Source organism: Amblyomma americanum, chromosome 2 (genome assembly GCF_052857255.1).
Source record: "Amblyomma americanum isolate KBUSLIRL-KWMA chromosome 2, ASM5285725v1, whole genome shotgun sequence".
In the NCBI taxonomy this organism is placed as follows: domain Eukaryota; kingdom Metazoa; phylum Arthropoda; class Arachnida; order Ixodida; family Ixodidae; genus Amblyomma; species Amblyomma americanum.
Window position 1 is genome coordinate 626,824 of NC_135498.1, and position 15,043 is coordinate 641,866.

Here is a 15,043-nt window from a genome sequence, read left to right on the forward strand (position 1 = left end):
CGCGTTCACCCCGAAGCTTGCGGCTTGCTGCCCATTCGTTCCGTGGACGATGGCGTTCCGTGGACTCCCTGGCAGTGCTGCAACACGCTGTCGCGTTCAACTCTTAAAGGGACAGTAAGGAGAACTTGATCAAAATTTTTTTTTGCTAGCAAAATCTGATAGTTCGGCATTTCATGGCTTTGTTGCCGCTTGTCCGGGAGCAAAAGATGCATTTATTTCAAATAAATTAAGATTCGAAAAGTTGAAAAAGTTTTTTTACGCCGCTGATTCAAACTCGAGAACTCTTATGACGTCACGGCGAACTCTATGACGTCATAGAACGGAGTGACGTGAAACGTGGCGTAAACGCAGACTCCGTGATTTCTGGCGGCTAGCGGTGCGGTCTACCAGCTGCCGAAATAAAAGCTACCGCCGCCGCACGTTGAAGGCATCTATCGGGGTAGAGTGTACTCTAATCGGGGGTCGCTACCGTCGCTTCGTTTACGTTTGCACCGGCGTCTTGCCAGCGTTACGATGGACCCCGTTCCCGAACCCGACGACGAAGTTCTCGCAAAAACTCCGGCCTGCATTTCAGCGACCTCAGCCCCACAAAGCGTGCAATGTTTTTGAGGGAGCACGCTTAGGTTAGGCGCCGGCGGGTCGTTTCCTTCTTCCGCCGTGAGCAGCCGTTGCAAATTAAATATCATAACCCCAGTGCGGGGAGTCGCGAGGGGCCAGGACAAGGTCGGCTCGTCGCGCCCATCGGAGGCTGGCCGGGGCTTTGGGGCCAATGGGTTGTGATTCCTTGAACGCGTCGCGGTTGCACGGTGCAGCAGGCGGCGTCGAGGTCTCCCAGGGTTGCAAGGGCCAGGTTATTTTTTTTTTTGCCACACAAAACGGATGGGTGCTCAAGGGCTCTCGCGTTTAAAGTTGGCGGTTTGAAACTAAAGCCGACGCACAACGCTTCAACGGCTTCCGCTGGATCCAACGGGTCCACTGGATCGGGCTCTCTTTCCCACTTGCTTGTACCTTGAGATGTGTACTGTGAATGGATTAAATTAGCCGAGAGCTCGAAAAGAACAGCTCCGCCCAACTGCTGAAGCTATTGAATTACGTCACAACGCGCACCTCGCCGCGAAGCCGAATCGGCTGGCGACTCGGCGTGAAATAGAGACATGCTCCAAGTCTCCGCCAGTGCGGTCCGAGTGCGCCGAAGCCGCCGAACGCGTCGGCGGTAAAGCGCAGATGGAGTATAGAGGGTCTCGCTTAGTCCGACGTAACGTCGCCGTGCAGCGCGCGCATTACGTCGGAGTGTAAACGCGCCTTAACAGAGCCTGCGCTTAACCGCTAACCAACGTATTCGGTGCCGGCATCTATTCACTAGATGCGCCTTTATTCATGGTTATCGCTTGAGCCGTCGTGGCGGAGTGATAGCGTCTCCGCCTCAATCGCCAAAGGGCCTGGCTCGATTCCGAGCCTCGGCACAGGTTTTTCTTTATTCAGTGAGTATGCGGGGCGTTTCAGTGGCTCCCATAGATGCCGCCACCGAATACGTTGGTTAGCGGTTAAGCGCAGGCTCTGTTAAGGCGCGTTTATACTCCGGCGTAACGCGCGCGCTGCATGGCGACGCCACGTTGGCCAAAGCGAGACCCTCTATACTCCACCTGCGCTTGACCGCCGACGCGTTCGGCGGCTTCGGCGCACTCGGACCGCACTGGCGGAGACTTGGAGCATGTCTCTATTTTGCGCCGAGTGCGGCAGCCGCCGCCGGCGCGGCCAGGCCGGTTCGGCTCCGCGGCGAGGCGCGCGTTGTGACGTCATGTACCTCCTCGGAGCACCGCCACGGCGAAATCGCAAGTTCGCGGCCAGTAAAGCTTTCGCTTTAAAATGGCGCAATATGTCTCGCATCTCGGCGAACACCTGAACCGCTCCGTAAAGGAAGGGATAAGGGAGGGACTGAGAGGCGAAAGGAATAAAGGCGCCGTAGTGGAGGTCTCCGGAATAATTTCGACCACCTGGGGATCTTTAACGTGCACTGACTGTAGCAACTGATTTAGTTCGTTTCCTACAACAGTAGACTGTTATCGTTTACGGAACTTCATTTATTACAAGAATAAAGAAACAATCAAACCGTTTTTTGTTGTTGTTGTTGTTGCCTGAAATATGATGGCACATACCCACCGCCATCAACAAGCGAGAGGTGTCTTGGTTTCGTCTCGTGAAGCGTGTTTAACAAAATGACATACAAAGGACACACAGGCTAAACACGAAAGGAAAACAAAGTTCCAACACTGCCCCGCCGGACGACCTTGCTCATTCTACGTTTCTGAAAACTCTAATGGGTACAGTAACTGAACAGGGCATCGTAAAGTCTTCCCCTGCGGCATCCTGGCCTCACAAGAACGAACCTTACCGTCCCGCCCAGGGAACACGGCAGCGATAACTCCTGTTCTCCAGAGCAGTCGCGGGTGATTCTCTCGAACCGAAACAACCTCTTCGACTCGGGGAGTCACGGCTTTGGGTCGTTTAGAGGCAAAGGTAAAGGTTCAGCATGTGCCCTTTCTTCTTCCAGAGTGCCCGGAGCGAAGCGGCGGACGCTTCGCGTTTGAGGCGGAAACAGAGCCGGCAAGCGTCTTCCCGTCAGGAAACTGGATGGTGTGAGCGGCGCACCGTCTTTAGGGTCCTCATATGTGTACGTGAGGGGCCTAGAATTTATAACTGCCTTAACCTCAGCCAGGATTGTTGAACAACTCGATCGCGTCTAGGCACTGACGTCCGATCGTTTTTCTCAGCGCGCTTTTCACGCTATGGACCAGCCTCTCGTAGAATCCGCCCCACCGTGGATTCCATTCTATGTCGGAATTGGCAAAATGGTTCTGGTTTTCAGGGTGCTGCAGGAGCTTCTGCAAAATGCCCATATCTTTTGAGGCTCGTCTGAACGAAAGAGCTTTGTCGGAGTAAATGGTTCGGCACAAGCCTCTGCGTGACACAGAACGACGTAATGCCTGTGAGAATCGCTGTGTGCTCATGTCTGCAACAAGTTCTGCATGCACGGCCTTCGTCGCAGCACATGCAACCAGCACGATGTACGATTTCACGGTCCGGCTGTTTCTCCTCACCAGGAGGGGATCAGCAAAATCGAGGCCCACGACCTGAAACGGGTCTGCTTGGGACATCCGGTCAGGTGGAAGGAGCCCTGTCGCTGCGTCTGACCATCGTCGATTGGAACCAAAATCGATGTCCAGGCTATATTGAATGTGCTCGATACGATGGTAGTCTCCAATTTTTACCCGGGTCAGTCCTAAAATTTAGCGCACCCGCCCCCCGAAATTTCATCTCTTTGGATTTGGACCAAACCCTGTCCAGCTTAATTTGACCTTAGTCACTGGGTAAGAAGTGTAAGTTAAACCGCCGCTAGTTTTGTAGGGATAGCTATACTACGCTACCTTTTCGACCTTCCAGCGTGGCACCACTTGAATTCCGTGGCGGCGCCGTCAGTCACGCGGGTTGATCACGTGGTGCGTCCGTTGGTCACGTGGTGCAGATCAGCTGCTGCTGCTGCCGGCGGCGCGGCGCGCAACAGCTTCAGCAGCTGTGCGCATGCGCCGTGTCAAGGGGGACGAGGATGAAGGAACGCCCAGCGAAACGGAGCGGCGAAAGACTGACGTTGCAATTCGACTGAGCGAGTTCCACTCCGCCAGATGTAGCTATCGCGTCACTCCAGGTTTAACCAGAGCTAAACCACGGCCATTTCTAACGCGACAGCGTTAAGGAGCTCGTGTCGGAGGCTCTCCTTCCGCCATGCTGAAACTTGCAGATTTAGAACCACCTATAGTTTAAAAGAACTTCTATTTGGGATAGATGGTTCGTTTCGATCCAGAAAGGAAAACAGTAGCGCCGAAGAACACACAGTAGAAGAACGACGTAGGACGAGCGCTCGTCCTACGTCGTTCTTCTACTGTGTGTTCTTCGGCGCTACTGTTTTCCTTTATGGTTAGAACCACCTGCAGATAGAAGAAAGCCCGTCTCAATTTCCTTCATTCATTATAATTTTCTCGACTTGATATTTGACCCGAAAATCACATCGCTAGTGATTCTAGACGAGCCTCGCGCCACAAGCATACCCATAGCCTGGAACCTATTTTTGCACGCACAAATACATACAAGTTTTCTTTTTTTCCAAGAACAGTTTCTGAATGGAGTGCTCTACCGCAGAACTCTCTCTTGCTTTCCAATCATTCTTGATATCTTCACTGCTAGCTTAGTAGCTGCACTGTAACCGCATTTTCAATCGTGTTCTTGCGTTGTTTATTTTGTGGCATTAATATTGTTCGGTACTATTGTGATGAACCAGTTTCTTAAAATGGCCCTGGGTCCACACTGGGCATGAGGAGATTGATGCACAGACTCCAAAATGATTTTGAAGTGATTTAATTAAAGCATCTGGCTCGATGCACCTTACGGGACAGAAGCTGGGCTCGTCGTCGTCGGGGCTGAGTCAGCGTGGTGTGGCACGGGCTCGATGAATGGCTGGTTGTCTGCAGCGGCCGGGCTGGGAGTTCCTCGTGGCTGTGCTGCCCTCGTTCTCGGCTGGTCGTTGGATGAGCTGCCAGGCGTGGAGGCGCGTTGGCGAAGGTCGAACGTTAGCGACGGCTAGACCCCGGGCTCAGGTCAATACGCAGCCCCAGTCTTCTGCCTCGCTCCGCCTCCGGCCCTCTCGTCCACTCGCCCCGATCGCTCTCCCCCTTCCTCCCGTCGGCTTCCGCTTTTAAAGCCTTTGCTTCTTTCTTCAGCCGTGGCCGCGCCTTTGTCCACTTCCCCGTGGCTCTCGAGGGGTGCATAATGACGGGGACACTCAAGCGTCGTTCGACAGGGCCGTCGACGGTTACCATATATGGTCATGTTTCTCCGCCACAACCAAATATGGTCATGTCTCTCCGCTGCGACCCGACCCCAGGACGGCGCGGCCAACCGTCTCCAGGAAAAGTCACTGACCGGCTCGCCGTGGCACCGGAGCATGTGCACGAATCGTCACACTATCGTACTCGCTCTGCTTTTTCCCTGTATGTATTTCCCTCTCCTGCTTGGACATACAGCATGTCCGCAGTATTCAATAAATAAATAAAAATAAAGAGCCGGTGTCGTCGGCATCGGCCGTGAGCGAAAAATCCCTCCTCCTCCTCCTCGCAATGTACGCCACTGCCCCAACAAAATTGAAAAAAAAATAATGTGGATTAGCTCAGCTGATCCAGGATGTACAAACCGAAAGATGCCGGCGTTCACTGTGTTCATTTGTATTGGCGTTGACAATGTTCTATACGGCGATGAGAGAGAGAGAGAGGGTTTATTGATAAGAAAGGCAGAGAGGTTGGCCTGAAAAATAAATATCTGGCCTGCTACTCTGCTCTGGGGGACGGGAAGAGGAGATAAAAGAAGGTCACGATGGGGGACGATGATGATGGGAGGAGGCAGATGAAAAACTACTTTAAAAAAAAACAAGGCACACTTTCTGACATCACAAACGCGAGACAAGGTCCGTGTCGCTCAAAAAGCGTGAGAGCGCTCGCGTTGCCTTTACAGTTCTAAAACTATCTGGCCAAGCGCCGAGGATCAAATCCTCAGAGAGGAGCGATGTGTCCATAGGCGTCAGAGCAGATGCGAGTATGAGTCTTTCACGTACATACGCTGGACACGCCACTAAAACATGTTCTATAGTCTCTAGCACGCCACATGTGGTACATTCCGGGGAGTCCGCTTGTCCTATTAAGTGCAAATATTTGCGCGTGAATGCCACATTTAAACGTAGTCTACGGATAACGCATGCAATAGGGCGAGGTATTCCGTGAGGAACTGAAAAGGTCATCGTCGGATCTAGCCGTTTAAGGCGGATGTGGCGGGTGCCTGGCAGGGCCCAGTACCTAGCCGTCGCCCTCCTCATCAATTCCGAAAGGTGACAAGTTGTGTCCACTATAGAGAACGGTACAGCTGTACGCAGGCCACTGCTGAAGGCGCTCCTTGCTTCAGCGTCGGCGGTCTCATTTCCATCGAGTCCGCAGTGTCCGGGGATCCACTGAAACTCTATACGGTGGCCGTTTCCCTGAGCAAATGATACGAGACTAATGATATCAAGAGCCAGAGCTTGGTAGGTTGTGTGGCGTAGGAAGCATCCTAAAATGTGTAGCGCAGGTTTACAGTCGGTGAAAATGCACCACTCCTGAGGCGGTTCTCCGCAGATGTGGCGAATCGATTCCCGAAGGCCCACAAGCTCTGCAGCGGTTGAAATAGACTTGTGTCCCAAAATGAATCTGCGGGTCGTCTGTTGTGCAGGGATTGCGAAAGCTGCTGTTGATGCATTTGGAGACGCAGATCCATCCATGTAGATGTGCACACATTTGTGGTATTCTGACCAGATGTAGGCAAGTGCGAGTTGCTTCAGTCCGCTAACAGGCATCGCAGACTTCTTGATTATGCCAGGGACATGCAGGCAGGCTGAAGGCTGAGCCATTACCCATGGGGGCTGCAAGGAATGATGCGGCAGGGCATAGTCTGATGGCAATTCGGAGCGATGGAAGCGCAATGCGCGTGCAAAACTGCTGTCCGGTCGCTCATCAAAAATCTTCGTCAGCGGGTGACAGCGGTGCCGTGTAAGCGCACGTAAATATACACGAAGTTGTTCGTGTGACAGGTAGACCGATATTGGGCACGCACGAGATTCCTCAATCGTGCCTTTGTTCGAGGCACAACGTGGTAATCCGAGGCATATCCTGAGCGCCTGTGCTTGGACACTCTCTAATGTCCGCAAGCAGGAAATACTCATGTTAGAGAGTACAGGAAGGCTGTAACGAATGTAGCCAATAAAGAGGGTATACTAAAGTCGAAGCAAGGAGCGCTCCGTTGGGCCCCATTTAATGCCCGCCACAAAGTGAAGCACATGGCAAAAAAGAGTGAGTCTTTTCTTTAGCATGTTTATATGCCTCGACCATGACAGATCGCGGTCAATGATAATGCCCAAAAATCTGTGGTGGGAGACGTATGGTATTGCAATCCCTTGAGGAGTTACCGGGTAGTGGCAGACAGACTTGCGCGTGAATGCGACCACAGCACATTTTTCAGCTGCCAAGTGCAAACCCTGACGCCGTAGGTGCCTTGAAGTAGATGACACGGCACGTTGTAATCTCGCACGCATTTGCGGACGTGTCGAACCCGACGCCCAGATGCAGATATCATCAGCATAGGCACTGATGTGAATGTTAGCGGGAAGTTCATTCACCAGTCCAATCAATGCCACGTTAAATAGGGTTGGGCTAAGAACTCCTCCCTGAGGAACTCCACGGCAAACCTGATGACGGGTAGTCTCCCCATCAGGCGTAGACATGTAAACAGACCGGCCGTGGAGGTAGCTCCCAATCCACGAATACATCCGGCCGCCAACGCCAATGTCGTCAAGGGCATCAAGGATGGCGTCATGAAGTACATTATCGTAGGCCCCCTTGATGTCCAAGAAGACAGCAGCGACGAGTCGGCGACTACGTTTTTCATGTTCCACTGTCGATATGAGGTCGATTACGCTGTCAATCGAAGAACGTCCCCTCCGGAACTTGGTCATCATATCCGGATAGAGAGCATTCTGCTCTAAAAACCATTCGAGCCGCGCCACCACCATTCGCCCCATAACTTTGCCGACGCAGCTTGCTAGTGCAACTGGCCGGTATGAGGTAAGCTCATAAAGAGGTTTGCCAGGCTTCAAAAGTGCAACCAGGCGGCTGATCTTCCAGTGTTCTGGAACGATTCCGGAAACCCATGTATCATTGTAGTAACTGAGCAGCACAGTTCGGCCTTCCATGCCAAGGTGAGAGAGGGACGCGTACGAAATCCCGTCAGGACCAGGTGCAGATGGACGCCTACACGAGGAAAGAGCAGCTTCTAGTTCAGGCATCGTGAATAGCATGTCGTAGTGGTCATCTGGTGAAGGTGGTACAAAAGCCTCCAAACTTGTTGATGGTACCATAGTTGTGCCCACAACCATTTTGCAGAATTCTTCTGCTACCTCTACATTATTACGGCGTTGGTAAATAGACAGGGCATGGAAAGGATAGCGTTCCTGCGGGGGTGAACGCAAGCTCCTGGCTACATGCCAAATACGCGACAGTGGTTCGCGAGGGTCCAGCGATGAACAGAACTGCCTCCAACGTTGTCTCCCTAGTCTCGCTAGGTGGCGCTTTGTCGTTGAGCTCGGCGACAAAGGGCAAGATCATACGTGGATTTGGTTCTTCTGTATTTCCTTTCGGCGCGCCGACGGACTGCGCGTAGTCTTTCGAATTCCACGTCAATAGTAGACCCTGGCGTAGGCGCACATATATACCGCGTGGTCTCACTGAGAGAGGACGTAATCAGGCCTTCTATTTTAGATGGTGTTGAGAGGTCCACACAGGAAATCTCCACGGACGACCTAAAGGCAGGCCAGTCTGTATATCGCACGCGAGACGGAGTAGTAGGTGCGTACCACTTGACGCAAACATACGTTGGAATGTGGTCACTCCCATGTGTTTCCACGTCACTGCACCAGCTGACGTAAAACTGGAGACTTGCTGAAACAAACGCCAGATCCAAGCAGCTGCTGTACGACGAACCACGCAGAAGCGTAGGTGAACCATCGTTGATATTGATGAAGTTCTGGGAGTGCATAAAGTCAAACAGGTTCCTGCATCGGTTATTCATAACAGCACTGCCCCACTGAGGGTGATGAGCATTAAAATCGCCCGCTATGATATGAGGAGCTGGACAACTCTGGATGGCTGAATATAGGTACGAAGTATTAATGGCATCTCTAGGTGGAATGTAGGCACCGATTATCGAAAAGACCCGTCCTTTTAGCGTGACTGTCAAACAGATGTAATTGTTTGTGTTGTGTGGCTGTAGAACTTGGCGGACGTGCGCAATGTCTTGGCGTATGCAAACTAACACTTTGCCTGGGGCTTTCAGCAGGCTGCCTCTTTTCACGGGGAATAAGGCTCAAAGAGCACGCTGCCAGAGAAACTCTGTAGAACTTGAACCAACTCGCCCAAACTAGAGTTTTACTTGATCATATTTCTCCTACAATGGGCCCTTTCCTCTTTCGAAGCTTCCTCACCGAACCTGCCATTACGTGTCTCAACCTGATTGCCGTCTCAACGTGCCAGTCTCGAGTGGTCTCCTACTGCTTGAAACGGAAAATAGTTCCTTTGGAGGTTCAGTCATTATTCGGTGTTCTGCAGCCATCTTGGGGGCACGTCAGGCGCGTCTGCAAGATACTCAAGTCTGAGTACTGGAGGCAAGTACGAATGTACCAAGACTGGCTTCGTGTCCTCGTCGTGGTAGGAAGTGAACCTGCCAAGGAAAACCGGCGTTTTCAAGAGATGAAGCGTATGGCGGCAAGTTCTACAGAGTTTCTCTGGCAGCGTGCTCTGTTGAGCCTTATTCCCCGTGAAAAGAGGCAGCCTGCTGAAAGCCCCAGGCAGCTTACCATGCTAGGAAATGCAGTTGTGCCTGAAAAAGTCCAACGGATTTTGGAAAAAGGTCCAAAGTTCAGCCTGGCTCCTTGTGCTCAGCGTCAAGAGCTACTTGCCATGTTAAGAAGGGTGGCTAACAATGCCCCAGACCAGGAAAAAGGAAGAATCATAAGCGACGGCGTTGCTTGCCTGAAGGCCACAGCACATGGCTGTCGTTCGAAAAAGCCGCCATTGCAGAAGCTTTCAACTGCACTAAAGGACAATGATCTCGTACCGCTACAGGCTGATAAGGAGTGTGGCTTTGCTCTCCTGTCCGCTGGTGTATTCCGTGAAAAGGCATTGGCTGCAATTCACAAAAACTTCAAACAGGTCCCGTTTAAAGTTCGAAAACAAAAAGAAGCTCTTCAAATCCTAGAAGAGTTGCATCTAGAAGGCATTAAGAAATTGTCAAAGGGTGGAAAGGGAGGATTTCTTGAAGTGTTCTTCACTGTAAAGACCCACAAGCCTGGATTACCGCTGAGCACCATCGTGTCAGAAAAAGGAACTTGGCAACGTCTCGTTAGCCGCTACCTCCAGACAAACCTTGGCACCCTGGTAACCGATGACCCTTTCCTTGTGCGCAGTTCATCGGACGTTATTAAGCATTTAGAGGCTTTGCCGGCCCACAAGTACACCGCGTTCTCCATTGACATAGAGGAACTGTACTACTCGGTTCCTCACCAAGGACTCCTAAGAGCGGTCAGGGATAAAACCCTATCTACAGGAGAAGTTCGCTTCCAAAATGCCGCTGGAATAAGCACTGATAATTTCATTACGCTATTAGAATTCTACTTGAAATCTACCGCAATTTCCTACGAGGGAGAGTTCCACGTCCAGAAGAAAGGAATCTGCATCGGCTCTTCTGTTGCACCCGTCCTTTGCGACATCTTCCTTTCAGTGGTAGGAGCGGACATCAGCAGACATATCAGTGACCCTCATGTAGTTTCCATACACAGGTATGTCGACGATTTCTTGTATTATGTAGGACCATCCGGAACAGGATTTAGACGCTGCCGTCACGAGGATTGTGTCTGTTTTCTCAAGCCACGGCCAGGGTCTCACGTTTACCAAGGAGGTCCCTACGGACGGCCAACTCCAGTTTTTAGATATCAAGTTATTGTTTCCGGAAAAAGGTCTCTGTTGGATGTACAACCCGCGTTCTAAGAAAGGCTTGCTACCATTTGACAGCGCTCATTCAAAGCTTGTGAAACGCGCGATTGTTTCTAACTCCCTGCAATCTGCCTTAAACAAATCCTGCCCCCACATGTTGTCAACAAGCTTTCGCACTCAAGTTGAAAGGCAAAAACAGGCAGGTTATCCGCTTTGTCTAATTTCGGCGGTTTGCGAAATGCTTTTGCAGAAACTTAAGCAACTCACTCGCATCAGGGAGCCGGTTTCGCATTCATCAGTAACAGTAATACCGTATATTCACAAGGTGTCGCATAATATTAAGAAAATAGCGAGCAGACACATTGTTCAGGTTGTATTCACCGCGCCTTGTAAGCTTTCAAGACTTTGTGCCATGACCAAGAGAGAAAAGCGGCCGGCTTGCACTATAAAACACCAAAAAAAGTTCACGCAATGCAGGACACAAGTGGTTTATGAGATACCGCTTAGCTGTGGCCTCGTTTACATCGGGCAAACAGGTCATTGTTTTAATGAGCGTGCAAGTGAACATTCTTGAAACTTGCGCAACAACGAAAGGAGCTTCCTCGTTGACCACTGCAATAGCTGTTCTAAGTGCCGTCCCGAATTCGACAAAACTAGATTTTTGAAGAGTGGAAAAGATAAAACTGAGAGAGAGATTGTTGAGGCATATTTCATCAAAAAAGCTGGAAACAAATGCGTTAGCAGGCCTTCCATTATTCTTAGCAGTGCCGAGACGTCTTTTATAGAAGGTTTTTTGTAGTTGGCAGATTTCCCTTTGTTTTGTGCTCTTGTTTCGTCCTTTCGGTGTTTTACAATTTTTAGTTTTTTAGACGCTAAGACGACTGTTTTTTACAGGAATGATATTCAGTTTTTATCACTTGACGCTAGGCGCTGTATCTTCAGACTTCATCCCTCATTATTGTCATCTTTTTTCACGTGGTTTTATCTCATTGTCGTTCAATTCGTGCTCTTTTTCGCCTTCTTCACGCGTTTCATAAATTGATAGTGGGGACTTCTTGCCATGCCCCTTGGATGATGTTGTTATTATTTCTGCTGGCCAGAAAAGAAGTTGGCTTCCCAAGCTCTGTGTAAATTAGATTCTGTAGTGATCAGCGTTACTTTTTTGCCAATGTTCGATGAATTGCCGTTTGATATGTACAACGTTTACGCATTTGTTGATATGGCTTGGTTGTGGTATAAAAGGCAGGCTAGGTGCAATAAACCCCAGTTGTAATTTGGCTCAGTCCTGTCTTTTGTGTGCCTTCTGTGTCCCCGTTTCTTGCGCCATTACCAGTTTTTCTTTCAAGTGGTGTATTAACAGTGGATTGCACTTAAGTCGCAGTACGGTGGATTATTAGTGTATTACATTGCATTAAGTTACAGTACGGTAGATTAAATTTAATTACAGTGGGTTGTAGTAGATTACAAGTGGATTCTGACAGATTGCAATGTATTAAGGTTGGAATAAGTAAGATCAAGTTGGATTAGTAGCGGATAACCTTGGATCATGTTGAAGTGGGATGGATTAAGTTGGATTGTGATGGATGACTGGCGAATATTGGCTGATTACGGTGGATTACATCGAAATAATATGGATTAGGGTGGATTGTATGGTATAAAGTTGGATTACGTGGATTAGGGTACATTAATGGTAGATTCCAGCGGATTTTTGAATGGATTAAAAAGTGAATGCTTTCCCCTTCACAGCTCATAATAGTCTTAGTTCCCCAGAAAAGAAGGTGTTTGCAATGGCCAACAAAAGATGTTTGCAATGGTTTGAAAATGGCTCAGCAGTCGTTAGTGTGGTCAACAGCTTGCTAGCGCATCCAAATGTTACTCTTGCAGAGCATGACCTGCAATTTTTTATTTGTCTGTTTCCCGGTGCTGCAGGGCATACCGGCTGCGGATTCCAGCCCAGGAGAAGCAGGTGCTGACCTATGCGCTGGTTGCGCTGGTGGCCCTCATCAGCGTCATTCTTGTCATCAACACGCTCGGCAAAAGGCGCACCAACGCCGACTGACCTGCTTTCACCATCGGCTTATCCGGATACAGCGGTCGACTGGCAGCTTTTCCCTACGTCATGCCTTTCTTCCTTCCGCGGACATGACGTTCAGTGAACGACCACCTCGGGAAAACGTTTGTGCTACGTACGCGTCAACGATCCCCCTCGCCCCTGCCGATGCTTGAAACGAACAGAACTTTGAAAAAAAAACAAATGTTGCTGTCATTGCTCTCCTGGCACGCATATCAATGGCCATGGCGATGAATATCCGCACTCAAAAGTTGATGGCTCGCAGTATTAGAGAGGTGGTTTAAAGGGTCTAATTTCAGTGCGCGGAATACGCAGTGCAGCATAAATAAAGCCGTGCAACTTCGGTGCAAAAATTTAATTTCGTCTCCGGAAACGCGTTCCGTAATTTATTGACCATAGATGTAGGCGTGTGTTGACATGTGGCAGCCACAATGTAAACAATCCCTTGGAGGCTCCGCACTATTAACATATGTTTATAGGGAGCCTTGGAGCTCTATCTCATGCAGTCGAACCTCTATATATCGAACTCCTAGAAAAACAGTTCTATATATAAAAATGTCAGTAGATAAGCTTATCTGTCACACAGAAGCAAGAATTCATTGAACCCATGCTAGTGACGCTTCTGCAGCGACGTGCCGCCCGCAAGCGTGGTGGCAGTGAACCGCTCGCTAGGCGTTGCTAGGCCTAACCTGCTTGGCATCTAGGCGCTGCTCACAACTAGTGACTGCCTGTCATAAGACGTGTAAACCTTTTAGCAATGCACTTACCCTAATTAAAATTAAGGTGCAGTTGGTTTCTGCAACTCCTTCGGCAGTGAAGTACGCCACGCGAGGGCCGCCGTTGGGCTTCAGGTATAGCTACGCTTCACCGCATGACAGCTATGTGCCGTGGAAAAATTAACGTGGATTGGCTCAGCTAATCTAGGATATAAAAAGCGAAAGATGTCGGCGTTCACTGTGTTCAATGGCGTTGGCGTTGACAATGTTCTAGACGGCGATGGCATTGAGCAAAGGAAGGGCGCATAACTGGATATGCGGACGCCTCATTCGTGCTTTGATACATGTGGCTGTGGTGAGAGATGTTGGCTGAATGCATTAGCGATGACAGCGTTGTGACTGACATGCGGCACCGCAGCAATACCTAGGCCGCAGCGTACATTTGGTGATCAATCTCTCGCGATCAACCATTAAAGGGACTATGCAATAAATTGAGATTACGTAAAGCAGACGAGAGATGGACATTCGATCACTCGTCACCCCAGTGCAAGAATTTTTGAGCTAGCATCAACAACAGCGAAGATATAGACAATTAAAAATTACGCTCCTCCTCTCCCCCTTCAACTCGTACACGAGGAGCACCAGAAAAAAAGAAAACAGCTCTGGGACTGGGCACCGCCCATGAATACGTCATCCGCTGAGGTTTATTTTTCAACTTCCGGTTTCACTCCTAGCCCCCCAGCAGCAGCGTCGGCGGCGTGGCGGCATCTCTCGGTCTCTTCGCCTTCCTGGATTGCGGCGCGCGTCGGGTTTCTTTGCTTGTCATCTGTGGTAATTAGCAGTAATAAACCCGGACCTTGAGGTGCGACTGCTCGCTTTTACGGCCGCGATGGGCATCGAGCCCTATGCGTGCGCACGAAGAGCAGTGCGAGTGGTTCCGGAACTCCCGACAGAAGGAGGCGGCAGAGGAAAATTGAAACCATATGCGCGAAGGCAATGCCCTTGCTCGCGCTTGCCCGAGAGGGTCGCGCGGCGGCACGAGCAGACGATTTTCACGGCTGCCGGAAGTGTGCCCGTGACGTCGTGGCTGCCGTGGCAAGGGTGTGACATTCCCGTAGAGCCAATGGGGACGATTTTGAAATGCGACGGTGGCGGTGCCTGGGAGTTGGCGGTAAAGGCATAAATTGCTCAAAACTTTTTGAAACAAGCTCAGCCAAGCCAATCCAGAAAAATCCAATATGGCGGCGTTTGTTTACCCGGCTGGTTGCGGGCGGTTGCTCGCGCGTTCGTGGTGCTGGCGGCCGCTAGCTCGATGCAAGCTTCGTAAATACTGGTGACTTGCTGCTCCCGCGCTGCATTCCCGCTTGATTTCCTAAGTACTTACGACATCTGCTTACCCGCTTTTGCATTTCGATGTGTCTGTTGAGGCAGCACGGTGCATGGTGGCGAGCGGCGCGGCCAGCGCGGCTGATTAGCAGCTGCTTAGGGCGCTCGCTCGAGTACCAAAAACGTAAATAGTTTTCTCCAAAGAACAGTTTATTAAAGGAAACATCAGTAGTGACAATCGATGTACAAAAGTGATTTTAGGCATCTTGGGCATTGCAATATCAGTGACAATCGTTCTAAAAATCAAAATTAAT

General features: G+C 50.3%; 1 protein-coding gene across 1 annotated transcript in view; it reads left to right on the forward strand.

Annotated features, from left to right (window-relative positions):
- LOC144120411 (uncharacterized) overlaps positions 1 to 13,045 on the forward strand; it is a 43,018-nt gene extending 29,973 nt beyond the window's left edge. The window contains exon 4 of the mRNA XM_077652752.1: positions 12,546 to 13,045. Within this exon, the coding sequence (XP_077508878.1) occupies positions 12,546 to 12,675 (130 nt within the window). The 3' untranslated portion in view covers positions 12,676 to 13,045. The remainder of the gene's footprint in view (positions 1 to 12,545) is intronic.
- The last annotated feature ends 1,998 nt before the right edge of the window (positions 13,046 to 15,043 follow it).